Raw genomic sequence first — 17,463 nt, 5'->3', positions numbered from 1 at the left:
TGGCCAGGATGCTCTGGGGTGGGGGTCCCATCCCCCCTCTGCCTCTGGCTGGACCCTGCCGGGCCAAGGGGGATGCGCTGCCCCAGTACTGGCACCCAGTCCCCTGTGCCAGAGGGTGACTGGGACCTGGATTCCTTCAGATCCCAGGTTTTCTGACCTCTTTGCAGGACTTCCCAGGGGTTGGAAGCCTGGGCTGCCCATGGGGCATCTCCCAGGCTCCAGCAGCTCGGTGGGAACAGAGGAGCCCTCTAACACCTTGGCATGGCTGGGCTTTTCCTGCCAGCCACCACTCCCCGTGGCCTGCAGGTCCCTCCAGTGTGTGCCAGATTGGTGTAGGAGCAATGCCATCTCCTTCCACCAGGCTGGGTCCTGCCCTTTGGCTCTGGGATGGTACCTGCCAAGCTCCACACAGGGCTCGGGCGTTCCCAGGGCTCTGCCTTTCCCTGGCCCCGGGGCTGGAAAAGCTGGAAGTGTGCCTGAGATCTCACCCTTCCCAGCCCCAGCCTGTGCATGGCCACCAGCAATTTGGGGGTGGGGTGCCAGCAGCCCCCTCTTCCTGCCTCCCCTCCCCCCCCCCCCAGCCTAACAGAGCCCCGTTCCAGGTCAGTGCCCATGACGAAGCCTGGGACCTGCTCCGTCCTGACGGCCGAGCCCTGCAAGTGATGGACATCGCGCCCCTGGGCCTGTAGGTACCCAATGCCCTGTGGTGGGGCAGCTGCTCCTGCAGGGGCTGGTACCCCAACTCTGAGCATGGTGCCCAGCCAGAGGACAGCCAGGGACATCCCTCAGGGGGCTGGGCGTGCAAGAGGTGGGTGGACATGACCCCCCTCACTCGCTCTTGTTTCCCTCTGCTTCCAGGGTGGTGGAGGAGGCAATGGAAATCACTGTCCCCGATGCCCAAGCTGCCATTGGTGTCTATGCCCGGGGGCTGGGTGCCCTCCCGGCCCCTGCTGATGGGTGCTGGGCCATGTGGGGGTGAGGGATTCGGCTGATGTCCCGCAGGGTGGGGAAGGATGGGGCTGTCTCCAGGCACTGCCGCAGCCCCCACTCAGGCTCCGGCCTCCCCCCAGAGCTGGCAGCCTCTTCACCCTCACCGTGGAGCAGAAGATGGAGGGCGGCAGGTGCCGGCGCTCAGCTCTCCGGATCCTGGCATGCCCTGGGGCCATTGGGCCCTGCCCCGAGCCGTACGTAGGGAGACAGGTCACCTCTCTGCCACCCCTGTGGTGCTGCTGCGGGGACAGGGGGGATTCAGTACCTGCGGGTGAAGCAGGAGGGACCTGAAGACCCCAACTGGGAGCCAACGGGTTGCTGCCACCCCTCAGGGACGTGGGCTTGCTCCCAGTGTGGCTAACCCCTCCCCAGGCTCTCCTGCCCAGGCGTGAGGGTCCCATCCCCATCCCTCTCCTGCCCCACACACAGGACACCAGCCGCCGGCCACCCCCCGCCTGACACCGGGTGCCTGCCCTGGGTCGTTGAGCGGCTGTTGGGGGGGAACAGCCTGACGTTCCTGCTGCTGTGTGTGACACTGCCAGGTAGCCCCTGGGACCGGGACACTGCTTTGGGGTTCCCCTTCCCTGAGGTTTCCCCCTTACCCTGCCCCACACCCAGCACTTGGTCCCTGGCCACTGCCCAGGGACAACTGCAGCCATCGGAAGCCAGACACCGGCTCTGCTCATCCCCATCAGCCCTGACCCTGTGCCAGGGATGTCCCCGTGCTGGTGGACCCCCATGGCTCCCATCCAGGGCTTGCTGCTTGCCCAGACACCTCCAGAGCAGAGATCCTGGCGGCCCTGGGGCTGGCCCGGCGGGTGAAGGCACTGGCCAAGACCATCTCAGCCACTCTCTGGGACCCTGCGCAAGAGGTCGCAGCACGTCGGAGGGAGATCCGAGGGCTGCGGATGGAGCTGCTGGCCAGAGCCGGCCTCCCCGAGCAGAAGATGGCCATGGCCCGGCTGCGGAGAGCCCTGCGGGAGCTGCAGGTGGGGAAACAGTCCTGGTGACCGGATAGGACCAGGGTGGCACCTATTCCCCTGGTCGGATGAGGTCTGGGCTCCATCCTTGTCCATTGTTGAGGGCAGAGGCTGGGGGCTGCTTGCCTGGGGGCAAGACAGCGGCAGTGGGATGTGTCCCTGGGGCTGTGCCATGCCTGGAGGTCTTCAGCACCCCAGCAAGGACCCTCAGCCCCTTTTTGCAGGTGCTGAAGAGCCAAAGGTGGGAGAAGAAGCAGGCAGCAGCCAAGGAGCTCAGGACAAGCCAGACACATCAGCCCAGTGCCAAGGTGGGCACAGGTCAAGCCATGTCCAGGGACAACCCTGTGGCAGAAGCCCTGAATCCCCATAACGTCTCCTCCTGCTCCCACAGGACCAGGTCTGCACAGGGAACGCAGGGCTGGGCCAGCAGCCTGAGACCCAAACGTCCCCAACTGGTGCCAGCCTGGAGCCAGCAGGTCAGGATTGTGGGGACAGGCAGGCATCCCACTCCCGGGTGGCCGATATGTGGGCACGGACCATGGCTTTACGTGGTGGGAAGTGGCTTTGGTCAGGCCAGGAGAGGCCTCAGTTCTTCATTTAAATGGCTTTATTCAGCCCCATCATGCTCATTCCCCTTCCCTCTCTCCACCCAGGAGCAGGTGCCAGCAACAGCAGCCGGGGAGGAGACAGCCTAGCCCCAGTGAGCGCAGGGCAGGGCTTGCCGAGTGAAGAGCCACAGCCGTGGCCACTGACTGAGGGTGACATGGTGAGTGGGAGCCCACTGGGTCCCCGGCTGCCGCTCCTGGGCAGGGGCAGCACCCATGGCCTGTTGTCCCCTACACTGGGGGGGCACTCAGCAGTCTCCAGGCTGCCCAAGCCGGCCATGCTCTCCACCAGGCCGGGTGCCGGTGCCAGCCATACCCATCCCTGGAGGTTCAGCGTGCCCTGGCCAGGGCACAGAGGCAGCGGCTGTGGGCCCAGCACTGCCTGCGCCTCCAGCCAGAGCTCGGGGACAGGGCAGTGCCAGGCCAGGAGGTAAGCAGGGAGGTGGGCATGGGGAGAGAGCCCATCACCATGGGCTCCAGGCTCTCCTCCTTCCCCAGCTCTGCCCTTCCCTTGTCCCTGTCCCCTGCAGTGGGACACAGCTCGCTGGCAGCAGGAAGTGGCCTTGCTGAGCCTGAGGCTGGAGGCAGCACAGAGGAAGCAAGAGGCGGCCGAGTGGGACTTGGAGGCCTTGCTTCAGAGCCACCAGCAGGAGAGGCAGGCCTGCAGGCAGCACCTGCTGCAGGTGGGCGGGGAGGGCTGGGGACAAACCTCCAGGCTGCCAGGGCCATGCCAGGCAGCCCCAGGTGTTCCCTCAGGTGCTTGGGGATCAGCAGCGCCTGGCAGAGGAACAGAGGGAGGCCCTGGACCAGCAGTATCGGGAGCTGCTGCAGGAGGTGCTGTGGGATGCAGTGGAGCTCGCTGCACACAACCAGCAGCTGCGGGAGGCCAGAGGGCTGGGCTCAGCTGATGCCACCACACAGACGCCCTGAGCCACCACTGCTGCCCCAGCAGGACCCCTGCCACCTCAATGCCCGCTCCCTGGAGTGACCCACCAGTCCTGATGGCGGGGGACAGGCCAGCTCCAGCTAAAACAGAGGGCAAAGCCTCCAACCCTGCCTGCTGAGAGCTGCTCCCTGCTGAAACCTGGCTGGGGGCAGGGGGGAGCGCTTCACCCTCTGCCCCCACCGGGAAAACCCTGCTCTGCTGCTGGGCATGTGCCTGCAGGAGCATGGGCTCAGGCACAGCCCCGCAGGAGTGGGCATAGTGGGAGGGCTGCTGGTCCCCAGGCTGCTGCCACATGGAATAAATCATAAGCCCCTTCACTGAGATGAGTGTCATCAGGCTCAGATGTGCCCCCAAACCTTCACCATGCAAAACAGATCCCTTCCTGCAGGGAAAACAGACACACACCTCCTGTTCAACCGCAACTTTAATAGCCCCAGCCAGAGCCAGCGGTGGCTTCTGCCTGCCAGGAACTCACTAGCCACAGCACCGGTACAAATCTGGGTACAAATTCTCCCTTCTGGGGACCAGGCGAAACAGTTCCCACATTCCCCTATTCCTCCTCTGCTCCACATGGACCGGTATTGCTCCTGAGAGGGGGAAACGGGGCCTAAGGAGGGAGCCCTTGGGGCAGGGGCTGGGGCAAGTGGTTAAAAACCTCAGAGAGGGGTGGGAGAAACACCTCTGGCTGTGGCAGGAGGCTCTCCAGGCACGCAGAGGGCTGGTATCTCCACAGACCCGGAGGGAGAAACCCTCTTCCCCACCTCAGAAGGGGCTCAGAGGGGTCACAGGCCAGCGGGAGTCACCTCCCACAGCACCCAGGCTGCCCTGAAGCCATGGGCTGGGCATCAGCTGGGCACTTGGGATGGATGTGGGCCCCTGTCACGTGAAAGCACCATCCACAGGAGCTGAAACAGCATCAGATCAAGGCAGTAACCATGCAGCGGAGCCCGCAGCACAGCAGAGCAAACCACCACAGCAGCATTAACAGGCACAAAATGGGTGGGCTCTTTGGTGCAGGGAAGGTGGGGGAAGCAGCTTGAGAACGCAGTAAGTCACATGAATGAGGTGCTCAGGACCCACCCTCGAGGCTGGGTCCACCTGATCATGCAGGAACCTGGTGGCAGAGAGCCCAGCCAGGCTGGAATGGGGTCCAGCTTCCTTCCTCCCCCCAGGAATGGGGACAGGATGCTCTCCCCCTCAGCGGACCTCCTCCAGGGCTGGTCTTGCATTTACCCACCAGTAACAAGTCCCTGCGAACAGTGGTGAAGTGAGTAGAGCTCCACTTCGCTTCCAATGCCAGCCCCAGCACTAAGCACCCCTGAGGAACGACTGAAGACAGACCCGACACACGTGGTGCAGGGAGACAGCAGCTACCTGACCCCATAGTACAAGTGAACAGCAAGGCCGATGCACGAGACGGTGATGAAGAAGAGGAGGGTGAGCTGCAGGTTGAAGAGGGCAACGGACAGGAGGGCGTTGACTAGGATGGAGCAGGAGATCACGAAGAGCCTGGTGATGTTACTGCTGTGCTTCATGACCACGGACATGATCAAGCCGTTCACGGCCTGGCTGACCACAATCACTAGCACCCAGGAGGAGAAGCCCTCCAAGAAACCTCCCTCTGCGCTACTCCAGAAGTAGCCGATCAAGTTGAGCAGGACCCCGAAGAAGTAAAGGAAGAGGTTCTGAAGGCTGAGGGGCAGCGCCTGGGTTTTCAGGATGGCTTCTGTGTAGACAGCAGACAAGCCCGATATTAGGCAGTACACCGAGATCAGCAACAAGCCCACCAGTGTGATGTGGAGCCGCATCACAGAGGGGCTGCCAGGGTCCTGCAGGCCACCACAGCTGTAGCTCACCCCAGCTGCCACCAGCAGGAAGACAGCCAGCCACTTGCGCATGCTGAGTCTCTGGCGCAGGAAGAGGCTGTAGAGGAGTGCGGTGCTGACGATCTTCAAGTTACTCAAGACCTGATAGGTGCTGGGATCCATGAAGAGCTGCATGTGAACCACCAGGTTGTTGTTGGCAGCGTAGAGGAGGGCAGAGAGGGCAAAGGGGGCAACGTGGCACCACGACACGGCAACTCCCAGCAGCTCCCGGTCCCAGGTCAGCAGGAACAGGAGGGAGAACAGCAGTTTTGTCAGCTCAACGAGAACCACAACAGATGCGGAGCTGAAGGGGATCATCCCGTCCACCTTGCACAGGGTCAGGAGGGGAGCATGAGAGCCGTATATGGCTACGGACAGGACCAGCATCAGTCCCCACAGCCCCCTCCGGAGCACCTGGTTTGCAGAGCCAGCAGCATTACCAAACATCACCATTTTCAGGCAGTAGCCAGTAAGGGCGAGCTGCTGTCAGTGCAGACAGGCCAGACAGACTCGCAGCCTAGAACATTCAAGAAGAGACCAAATACCATTAATTTAATGAGCCTGGTTAAAACAGGATGTCACCTGCTACATTTCTGATGCAGTGAAAGACAATGGTTTTGTCTTTCATTAAGAAGAGAACTACAAGCCTCCCCAGGAAGCCACAAAAAGCATGTTCCTAGGGCAAAGCGTGCGCTGGGTAGAAGGGCGAATGGGTGGCAAGTGTGAGGACATGTCACAGGCAGCCTTTCAGTCCGCAGGGGCATGGGGAGAGCAGTGAGGGGAAAAGGCTGCTAGCAAACCATCAGCCGCCAATGCTTCCAAGCTACTGTGGGTTAGTGATCACTGTTGTCATGGTGCTATAATAAACACTCCATAACCAGACCCGCTGATGTCTCACAATGATGTGGTGTAAAGCCCTTTTCCAGTGGAAAATAACAGTGCAGGTGACGTGCCTCTGAAAGCCCTAGGAATCTTCTGCGCCTGCTAACTAAGGAGTACCGTTCCTACAGTCATCACTGCCAAAGGACTTCTTGCTAGTCCCGACCTCTTTTCAGCGAGCTCAAATAGTCCCGGATTGCCTTTTCAACATTGGGGACAGCATAGTTCTGAGCAGCGTATATCCCTGTGCAGGTCCCAGCCACGAATCCCAGAACGGCCGAGAAGCGAAGTTTGGCTACCAGGTAGCCTGCCAGGAAGCCTTTAAGAAAAGGTGAGGCCAGCAGAGAGCCATCCTGTGGAGAAGAGCCAAGAGTGAGACACCAGGCAGGGTGGGCTTGCACAGGGAACGCAGACCAGGCACATGCCCCAGGGATTTTTTTAACGAAGCACCCTCGAAATGGGCGCCTGGTCAACCCCATGGCAGGCAGGCAGGCCAGGGCACAGGCCGGGGAAGCGCCCTACCTGCCCCACGCCGGCATGCACCTCGTCCTCCACCCGGCGCTGCAGGCTCTCCAGCTGGTTCTTCAGGAAGGCGAGGTCCTTCAGCTTGGGCAGCGGGTCCTGGGGGAGACACGCAGGATGATGCCCGGGAACAGGGGACCAACCTGGGGGTCCCTCAGCCCCGGTCCCGCCCCCCCAGGCCCGTCCGGGCCCTGCCCGCCCCGCTCACCTTATCGTCCGCCATCTTAGCGCAGGCACCGCCCACTGCGCAGGAGCCGCCCGCCGCTGATTGGGCCGCGGGGGCGCACGTGATACAGTCGCGCGCCCCGCGCGACTCTTCCACCTCCTCCCCGCCGCCCGCCCAGTGTCATCTTGAGGCGGGGGCTCGCTGGGCGCAGCCATGATGGCGGGGACGTCGCCTCCCCGTTGAGGGCCGGCCCTGCCCCGGCCGTGGGGGAGGAGGATAGTGCCGCGGAGCTCTGGCCGGAGCTCTGCCGCGGAGCTGGCGGGGCCCCGGCGTTTGGGGAGCCGTGGCTGGGGCTGGGGAAGGAGACCGTGAGGGTAGCTGTTTGGCCTGCACGTGTGGGAGGGAAGGGCCTCGAGGGGCCTGGAGCAGGGCTGTGGGCTGTGGCTGCTGTGCCCGTGGCCCTGCTCTGCCCTCAGCGGGTGGGAGCTCCTGAGGGTGTGTGTTTGATCACTGGCCTGAGATGGCTAGGGCACAGGGGCCTTCAGCACAGGATGGATTCATAGAATGGTTTAGGTTGGAAGAGACCTTAAAGATCAGCTAGTTCGAACCGCCTGCCGTGGGCTAGGACACCTCCTACCCAGGGTGGGTGCACATGCCTGTGTCCATGTTCTCAGAGGGATCCCTTTGCGTGGCGGTTGCTGTTGCAAATGTCTGAGGATCAGCCCAGCATCCACCCTGGGTGGCACAGGGGGCATTCCTCCCTCCCTGGCCTGGCAGGGAGATGTCCACTTGGCTTACCAGGGCTTGGCAGAGCATTTGTTGGAGCTCAGTACTCAGGAGCCCCCTTGTCTCTGTCTCAGGAGATGCTGCCATGGTGTTGGGTTGACTGCAGTGTTGGAGTAGCCGCACATACCGTTGCACTCCGCTTCCCCTGCCTGCCCTCTTTGCCCACACGGGCGAAGCTCTGCCTTGGGCTTGGGGTCCCAGTCCCAGCCCAGCCCATCCTGAGGCTGAGTGTTCAGGCCTGGGGAGGGAGCAGCAGCAGGTGAGCCGGGGAGGCTGTGAGGGGTACAATTGTTTCTGGCCCACTGGTGGAGGAAAAACTGTAGCCTAGTGTGGGAACAGCCTTCCCTTGCCAGCCCCACAGGGATGGTTCTGGTGAGTAGAGATCCCTGCAGGAATGTCACTTCTCTGCATGGTAAGTGACAGAGGACAGGAGCAGGCTGGGCTGAGCCTCTGAGTCACTGTCTTATCTTTTTGCTCCCACTGCCTGAACTGAAGAGGGGGGTAAGTGGGGTCCCTGATAGAAACCTCAGTCTTCCTCTGACTGTGTGCTTCGTGCTTCCAGGTTTTGTGCAGTGGCTTTTCATAGTAGCTTGGAAATTGGCTGAGGTGACAGCAAGTCATACAGAGCCGTGGCTGAAGGAGTCACTTGGTCTGTTTGTCTCTGCCTGCGGCCTCCCAAAGGTGCTGGGATCCACCTTGTGGATGGGGGCTGCTGCCAGAAGAGGGGGTGTGTGAAAGAATGTCACAAAGAGGGGGCATGTCAAGGTCCCAAACAAAGTGAAGGCATCTTGGTGAGAGAATCCAGAGCTGGGGCGCAAAGGAAGTGCTGTCAGGGCTGGCACAGCCCAGCTGTGACCCGAGGCTGCCAGGACCTGCCCCTCTGCAGCCCCTCAGGGTCCCTTCTCTAGGACATGTGGGGGCCGAGCTGAGGGTATCTCTGCTGGTTTGCCTGCAGCCATGCCGTAGGGAACTGGCTGGCACACCAGTGTGGATGTGTGCCACAAGGACACTGGTGGCTTGCCCGGCTTGTCAGCAGTGATACAGGGCTTGGGTTGTCCTTCACAGCAGCGAGGACATTTTATGAATGGATGCCCATTTCTCCCTTGACAGCCCAAGAGGGAGAAGATGTTCCTCTGTGACCTGGGTGGCAGCTGGTTGGTACATGGTGCCCATCACAGGGTACCATGCCTTCAGGCCAACATGGACCAGCTCTTGTGTCCCAAAGGCCACCGCTGTGTAGTTTGTGACCAGATGCTGTAGGTGTGGATGAAGAAATAGCTACCACAGAGCAGGAGGGCAGAGAGGAGAAGTACATGCTGTTAAAGTCCCACAAGAACTGGTGAGAGATGGGAGGTGGCAGTGGTTTTGAATCCGCAGGAGCTGTTTTGAATCCACCACGGTGCTCCTGGCACAGGTGAGAGTTAGCTGGGGGTTGTGTAACCTGGGCCAGGTCCATTGCACACAGCAGGGTTTTATACAGCATCTGGTGAGAGAAGAGCCCTTCTGAGGAACATGGTGAGCACTTTCCCAGTGGGCTCTGGTATGTCAGAGCATCGCTGCGCTCTGGGGAGCAGCTGGGGCCAGCATCCAGCTCTTGCTGCCCGAGCGGGTGTGAGTCACCCTTGTGGGTCAGTAGCTGTACTGTGGTGCTGATTTTCTGTGGTTGGTACCAGTTTCAGTCTGTCAATAGCAAATGCTTAATGGTCTTTCACTGGACCTTCTTAAAGGTCTTCTAATAGATACCAGCTTTGACTTGATCCCCTCGCAGGTAAAAGGGAGTTTATACCACTTGAGCATCTCCTCAGAGGGGAGCTCTAGGAAGCTACAGAGCTGGGGACCCCTCTCCATCTACATGCACTGCGGTTCCTCCGGGCACTCCAGGCCAGCAGAGTGTTATGGTTTGAGAAAACCCAAAACAAGTTATTGTCATTTAGATAATTATTCTATCACCCGATGACCCCTCCCCACCTGGGAAGGGAAACCAGAGAAAACAAGGAAACCCGAGGGTTGAATTATAAATAGATTTAATAGGATAAGACTAAATAATTAACAATTTCACTGAATTTTCACTGAATTTTTTTAGAGTTGGAAGGGACCATATAGATCATCTAGTCCAACTCCCCTGCTGAAGCAGGATTGCTTAGAGAATGCTACCCAGGACTGCATCCAGGCGGGTCTTGAAAATCTCCAAAGAAGGGGACTCCACAACCTCCCTGGGCAGCCTGTTCCAGGGCTCTGTCACCCTCACCGTGAAGAAATTCTTTCTCATATTCGAGTGGAACCTCCTATGTTCCAACTTGTGCCCGTTGTCCTGTCACTGGGAACCACTGAAAAGAGTCTGGCTCCCTCCTCCTTCAACCCACCCTTGAGATACTTATAGGCGTTAATAAGGTCTCCCCTCAGCCTTCTCTTCTCCAGACTAAAGAGTCCCAGCTCTCTTAGCCTTTCTTCATAAGGGAGATGCTCCAATCCCTTAATCATCTTTGTTGCCCTTCGCTGGACTCTTTCCAGTGGTTCCCTATCCCTCTTGAATTGGGCAGCCCAGAACTGGATGCAGTACTCCAGTTGTGGCCTCACCAGTGCAGAGTAGAGGGGGAGAATGACTTCCCTCGACCTACTAGCCACACTCTTCCCTATGCAGCCCAGGATTCCATTGGCCTTCCTGGCCACAAGAGCACATTGCTTGCTCATTGTCATTTTGCTGTCTACCAGGACTCCCAGATCTTTCTCTTCAGAACTTGACTCCAGCAGGTCCACACCTAACCTGTATTGGTGCCTGACATTCTTCTTGCCCAGGTGTAGCACCTTACACTTTTCCCTGTTGAACCTCATGAGGTTCTTCCTTGCCCAGCTCTCCAGCCTGTCCAGGTCTCTCTGGATGGCAGCACGGCCCTCCGGGGTGTCAGCCACCCCACCCAACTTGGTATCATCAGCAAACTTGCTGAGGATACACTCGGTCCCCTCGTCCAGGTCGCTGATGAATATGTTGAACAGGACTGGACCAAGTATTGACCCCTGGGGGACACCACTGGTTACAGGCCTCCAGCTTGAACCTGTTCCATTAACCATTACCCTTTGGGTCGTGTCACATAGCCAGTTCTCAATCCACCTCACTGTCCCCTCATCCAGCCCATACTTCCTTAGTTTTCCAATGAGGATGTTATGGGAGACAGTGTCAAAAGCCTTGCTGAAGTCAAGGTAGATGACATCTGCTGCCCTCCCCTCATCCAGCCAACCAGTTATAGCATCATAGAAAGCTATCAGATTGGTCAAGCATGATTTACCCTTGGTAAACCCATGTTGCCCACTTCCAATAACCCCCTGCTCTTCAACTTGTTTGGAGATGACATCTAGAATGAGTCTCTCCATTACCTTCCCAGGGATGGAGGTGAGACTAACTGGTCTGTAGTTCCCAGGGTCCTCCTTCTTGCCCTTTTTGAAGACTGGTGTGATGTTGGCCTTCCTCCAGTCTTCTGGCACCTCTCCTGTTCTCCATGACTTTTCAAATATGATAGAGAGTGGCCCAGCGATAACTTCTGCCAGCTCTCTCAGCACTCGTGGGTGCATCCCATCTGGGCCCATGGACTTATGAATGTCCAGTTTGGCCAAGTGGTCCCGAACCTGGTCCTCTTCTACTGAAGAAAAAACTTCCTCTCTCCATGCCCTCCCCCTGCCCTCCAAGGCCAGAGGTTCATGAGGGGCAGCCTTAGCAGTGAAGACTGAAGAAAAGAAGGCATTCAGCAACTCTGCCTTCTCCGTGTCTTCCACCACTAGGGTGCCCATCTCATTCATCAGTGGGCCCACATTATCCCTAATCTTCCTTTTTCTGTTTACATACTGGAAAAAACCCTTTTTGTTGTTCTTAACTGTAGTGGCCAAGATGAGCTCAGCTTGAGCCTTGGCCATTCTAATTTTCCCCCTGCATATCTTCACTGCTTCCTGGTATTTCTCCTTGCCTACCAGGCCCTTTTTCCAAAGATCATAAACCTTCTTTTTGTTCCTGAGCTCCAGCCAAAGCTCTCTATTTAGCCAGGCTGGTCTTCTTCCCTTCCTGCTTGATTTTTGGGATTTGGGTATGGCTCTTTCCTGCGCTTTTAAGAGTGCCTCCTTGAAGTGCGACCAGCCTTCCTGGGCACCTTTGCCCTTCAGGACTGTCTCCCAAGGGACACTTTCAACCATGCTCCTGAAGAGGCCAAAGTCTGCCCTTTGGAAGTCCAACGTGGCAGTTTTGCTGGCCCCTCGCCTTGCTTCAGCAAGAATTGAAAATTTTATCATTTCACGATCACTCTGTCCAAGACGACCTCCAACGTTTACATCCCCCACAAGACCTTCTGAATTAACTATCAGCAGGTCCAGTGTGGCACTTTGCCTAGTTGGTTCCCTCACCAGCTGCGTTAGGAAGTTGTCTTCCATGCACTCCAAGAATCTCCAATAATACCAAAGAACCAGTATTAATCCCTATACTAATAGAAGATACACAAAAATTATACGCAGCCCATCCCCCAGCAGGAAGCTGTGCACTCCCAGCAGGGACAGCCAATGTGGGACACTGCGAGTGCTGCAGATTCCGGAGGAAGGGCTCAGGGCTCTAGCACTGGAGCAAGGAGTTCTCTGGACTACCACCATCAAGGGAGAGAGAAACTCCTCAGCAAACTTTCTACTTTATATTGAAAGTGCTGATCATGGTATGAAGTAATCCTGTTGGCAGCTTGAGCCAAGTGCCTGGGTCTTGTTCCTTCTCATCCCCGCATCTGGCAAGGCTCGAAAACACCAAGGCCTTGAATCCAACATAGCCTGGCTGGCTATAAAGTAAATATTTTCACTAATTCAGACACTAGAGTCTTCTAAAAGTGGAGTTCTCCCAAGCATTAGAAGAGAAGTTAGTCCTGTGTCGCTCCATCCAGGACACAGCGAAAAGCCAAGGGCCACCAAAGGTGACCTCCTGAAGGTGGCAGACAGTTGCCGGTGTGTGTGCAGTCCTTGTACCACCAGTGCAGGTGAGGGAGGGACTCATCCCATGGGGTGGCCAGGAAGAGCATGCTGTCCCCACAGCCCGGGCTGGTTAGGGTGTGCGGTCCCTGGGGATTGCTGTTTGCAGTGTGTTACTGAAAAGCTGTGTGTGGGTGAATGTATGTTCGTGCAGTTCACCGAGAGGTGTAGAGCACAAAAAGGTAGAAAGCAGCTTCCAGCATCAGGATTCATACCAAAATATTCAGGGCTTGAGTCCATGTCCCATCTCTGGTCCCACTCTGGTGGCCAGTGCTTGCCCTGGGGCATTGGTGTGGGCCTGCTGGACAGTGGCTGGTCCCGTGGCTGGTGTCAGGCACAAGTGGCAGGACGTGTTTGGTCCCAAGTGTGATGCCTCTCCCTGTGGCTCAAGGTCCCTCCCGCCCTCTTCCCGGCCCTGGGCTGAAGTGCCAAGCCAGCCATCCCTTTCCGAACAGCCAGGGGTGGAGGCAGTCCCCCTCTGCTCTCCCTGATGCTGATTTCAGGACAGAGATAATGGTCTCTGGCCTCAGGAGCCCTTTGTCCAGCCCAGTACCAGACACAGGAAAAAGAGACAAAACATGTCCCAACCTAATTAACCCCTCTTCCTCTCCCTTTCATGAGCGGGATGTGTTTGTGCAGACTCATTCCTCAGTGGCTGAAGCAGCTCAGATGTTGGTGCTGTTTTGCTCAGGGTGACTCAGGGCGTCCTCTCTGCATCCAAGTAGCCACGGTTAGCCAGGTGACTCCTGCCCCGCACAGCTTTGTGCCAGTCCAGGGGCATGCTCAGCTGTGATGGCAGCAGCAGACTGGCTCGGGCTCTTACTGCAGAGCCCAGCACCAGAGGCTAGAACAAAATTGATGAGGAGGGAACAAAAATGACTCCCTAAAACTAACACCTTGAAGTTGTTCCCCCTCCTAAGGGCTGGAGCTGGCAGTTCTCTCTCTGCTAGTAAGAAGCTTGGCTTAGTAAAGCCCTGCCACAAGAAGGTACCCTGTGTGGGACCACCTGCGACCCCAGACTGGCACCCAGAAATAACCGTTCTTCCCTACTCGTGGTTTTAACATGTTTTTGTAAGACCTAAGTATTGCACAGTCATGCCAGGGACCGTGTTCCTTCTAACATATCCATTGAAGGTGCCAGTGAAACACAAACTGCAGCGCTTTCAGCTTGGAAAACAGGCACTAGGGAACTCTAAGGAAGACTGAGGAATTGTGAGAAATGCATGTTTCAGATGCTTGGCTGACCATTTCATTAAAAATTGGGATGTTGAGTTCTACGTGTATGTTACTCCCATGGATGCTACACCAGGACTTAAAGGTTCAAGGATTGAATGGTGTGAATTTGCAGAATTTCAGTGCACAGCTGTGTACTAAAGCAGGCAGCATGCAAAAGCATGAGGACAGCCCTGTGAAGGCTTCTGGACCGTCAGGCTGCTGGCTCTCAGTTCGTACGTACCCTCTCTCTATATTGTCCTGCTCCCACTGAGCCACTGGGAAGAGGAAACAAGAGGGACGGTGGAGTCAGTAGCGGGTGCAGCACAAAGCAGATGCGGTTAATTAATAGGCAGATTAAGTCGGAGAGATGTGGGAGTCCAGCCATGGCCGACAGCTGAAGCTGAGCCGCTCTTTTCCTTGCTTTGCAGGATGCCCAAGCATTAGCCACAGACAGGCGTCAATTTAGTGAACCTGCCGTTTTCCTCGGCCACTTCAAACGAGCGCACTTTTCAAGCAGTATTTTTGCTATGTGAAAGGTAAAAAAAATACCAGTGTGATTGCAAGGGCCTTTTTTTGGTGCACAACCACAAAACTTGAAAAGTGTAACTTAGTGGAGGCTTTGAAAATTTGGATATTGCTACAAAGCAACACTTGAGGGCAGCGTGGCACCACCAAACAGTCATTGCTGCTCACCTCCAGCAGCTGTTTCTGCATGAAAGGTGTACCCATCGCCAGCCTCGCAAGCACTTTTCTGCAGCAGACAACATGCATGTTTCTCTCCATTGGAGCACACCACCCTCCCTGGCTGGCACACACACCTCTCTGCCAAAAACTTGTTGTTTTATTTCAGCCTCACAAAGTGACCTCCACTGCACAAGCTGGTTGTAAGTTGTCTTCATGCACAGAGTTCTTTGCTCTGAACCAAACTCACCTGCTCTTTAGAAATTACATGGATAAAAGTTTGTATCCACAAACAAAGTGATGCTGGATGCAAAGGAATTGATACCTAGACATGTTTGAGGGGACTTTTTTAAAGTCACTGCTGAAGGCAGCCAAGAAGCATCACCAGATTGAAGGATACAAATAAAAGTAGGTCCTGGGCGATCTTTTTAGCTATTGTCAAACTTCAGAAATAGTTACTTTTGGTGGCTTCTCCCCTCCTGCCCCAGATACAGAAGTATCCTGCATTTGCAAGGCTCCATAATTTCACCTTGTCAAATAATCAGAAAGTTTCTGTCCAAAGGCTTCTGGGCCCAAGTTTCAGGATGAGTTTATAGCTCCCAGGAGTGGAGCACAAACAAAGTTGAGAACAAATCCTGCCTCTCAGCACCAGAGAAGGCCTTGCAATGGGTCAGGTCTTCTAGGAGGTCTGTTTTGTTAATGCCAATATTTATATTTAAACCTCTGCATAAAATTTTTTAAGGAGTCAAAATTGACTCTGGCTTTTCCATTAGGAAGAAAGGTTACAGCCAAGGTGTATACTTGGTAGACTTCAGCATAGAGTAGTTACCAGGAATGGAAGCAAAAAATGAGAAATCTCAACACATTTTCCATGACCCAGTCGCTACCCAGCAGCATTGTAAGAAGAGTCTCTAAGAATAGCCCTTGCAGGGACAAGGTCCCACAAGCACAGACGGGAAGAGCAAGAGGGAGAAAACCAGCATCCAGATCAACTGCTGGGATTCACACATGAGTAAGTGCAAGGATCGCCACGAGCAAGGAATGCAGCATCTTTTCTCCTTGTTCTTCTAAGCCACATGTCTTTCCTTAAGCTGCTGATAATGATAAGTGAGTACTTAAGCATTTTGGACAGCACTCAATCAAGTCCAGTTCCCACCACAAACTGAATGGATTTAAATGACTCAGTAAGTTTTTTCTGATTTTGAGCAAAGCAGTGACTTCTGCACAGTCTTGGGCCTAAAGAAACTGTGCAAAGGCTTAAATCTGGAGACAGAAAGGATCATTTCCACATGGCGTATAGTGATGTACCCTCAACGTGTAAGTGATGCTGGATGCAAAGGAACTGATACCTAGATATGTTTGAGAGGACTTCAGTACAGTCACTGCTGAAGGCAGCCAAGAAGAGTCACCAAACTGAAGGAACCGGTTTGCAGTAAGGGCCACATTTTGTTGGTGATGAGCAACTTAAAGTTTTCTTGCCATTCAGTGGTAGAGCAGCAGTCTGAGGTGCCAACATCCATCATAAATCAGCAAGAAAATGGATGAGACTTTTGACGAGATTGCCCTGAAGAGCTGGATGTTTCCTGCTCCCAAACCATTGTGTCTCTCACAGAGAGCAGCCAGAGCAGCGGGCCATAGAAGCACAGTAAACTGGATGCTGTGGCCATGTGTGACACTGCTATGATTCTGCCTCCTAGGAGCATCTGCCACACGAGCAACAGTCTCATCCTTGAAATGCAGGTCCTGTATAGTGTAGGTTGAACTGCAGCTCTGCACCACCGCCTCTTTGAGCAGATTTGGTATCTTCAGTCACGACACATTGAAAGTGGAAACCAGACAGTTAAAACAAGCAGGTACCTGCAATAAAGATGACAGTTCACTATCTTTTTTATGAACCAGAGCCCAGATAGGTGTCCAGATTTGCTAGGGTCAAACAGCAATGACAGACTGGTGCCTCTTCCTGGAGACCAGCAGCTCACGATGGCAGAAGGGAACCCCATCCTCCCACACCAAGCAAACATTTGCCAACAGAGGGATGAGACCATTCCCGTTTCTCCAAAGCAAGTGAGAAAAAACAGCAGGGAAAATTCTCTGCTGATGCTCCAGCACTTTTTTGTGCCATTTAAAGAAGCTGGAAGCCAGGAATCTGGATGCTGCAGGGCATCTTCTAATTACAAGTAATTGTTCTTGAAATTATTTAGCACTGAGCTGAATGATGGTGGCTGCTACTACTGTCATTTACAGAGGTGGGCTCTTGAGGGTCACACAGACCCTGACCTCTCAACCCCAAAACCCAGCAGTAAAACAGAAGCAGAGGAACTCTCTTTCCTTAAACCCAGAGTCACAAAGATGTCAGCATCAGCTGGGAGTTATGTGCAGAAGAGGTAAAAGTTAAAAAAAAAAACATCCAAAAAGACATCTGGGAAAGGCAGCTCCTTGGAGATGCTGCCCTGCTTTCAGCAAACTGCAGCCTCCAAAGCACTTCTCGTCCTGAACCTAGTAACAACAAGGCAACCTTCAACTCCATCCCCTTCTTCAAATATCGGTCCACGTAGCTGGAGTCATCCTGAAAATTCCTGGGACTTCCAGTACAGTGATCTTTAATACATACAGCCCTCCTGAGAATAAACTATTCAGAGTCCAGAGAGATTTTAGGCAATAAGGGGAATGCGACCTCCATAAAATTAAATCCTAAATTCACCATTCCCAAATGAAAAGGCAAGAATCAGGGAGCACTCTGCCTCCATCCTCCCCATACCTCTGTCCCAGACAGTTGCTGAGTTCATGCAAGTGGCAGATCAGTCTGTGCTGAAGGCTTTTCATCCCAGGTAAAGGAGAA

At 55.4% G+C, this 17,463-nt stretch overlaps 2 protein-coding genes across 2 annotated transcripts; both read right to left on the bottom strand.

The window, feature by feature from the left end:
- Nucleotides 1-3,934: 3,934 nt before the first annotated feature.
- Nucleotides 3,935-7,030, bottom strand: LOC141470335 (SLC35A4 upstream open reading frame protein). Its single transcript, XM_074156320.1, has 3 exons — nt 6,996-7,030; nt 6,788-6,886; nt 3,935-6,618 (listed from the first exon to the last, which is right to left on the bottom strand). Exons 1-3 carry the CDS (start codon nt 7,008-7,010, stop codon nt 6,421-6,423), a joined length of 312 nt encoding a protein of 103 aa, XP_074012421.1. The 5' UTR covers nt 7,011-7,030; the 3' UTR covers nt 3,935-6,420.
- SLC35A4 (solute carrier family 35 member A4) lies at nt 4,892-5,839 on the bottom strand. Its single transcript, XM_074156319.1, has one exon. The coding sequence runs from the start codon at nt 5,837-5,839 to the stop codon at nt 4,892-4,894; it is 948 nt and encodes a 315-aa protein (XP_074012420.1).
- Nucleotides 7,031-17,463: the final 10,433 nt, after the last annotated feature.

This window comes from Numenius arquata, chromosome 11, assembly GCF_964106895.1.
Source record: "Numenius arquata chromosome 11, bNumArq3.hap1.1, whole genome shotgun sequence".
NCBI classification, from domain to species: domain Eukaryota; kingdom Metazoa; phylum Chordata; class Aves; order Charadriiformes; family Scolopacidae; genus Numenius; species Numenius arquata.
This window is presented reverse-complemented; position numbering and strand designations above follow the sequence as displayed.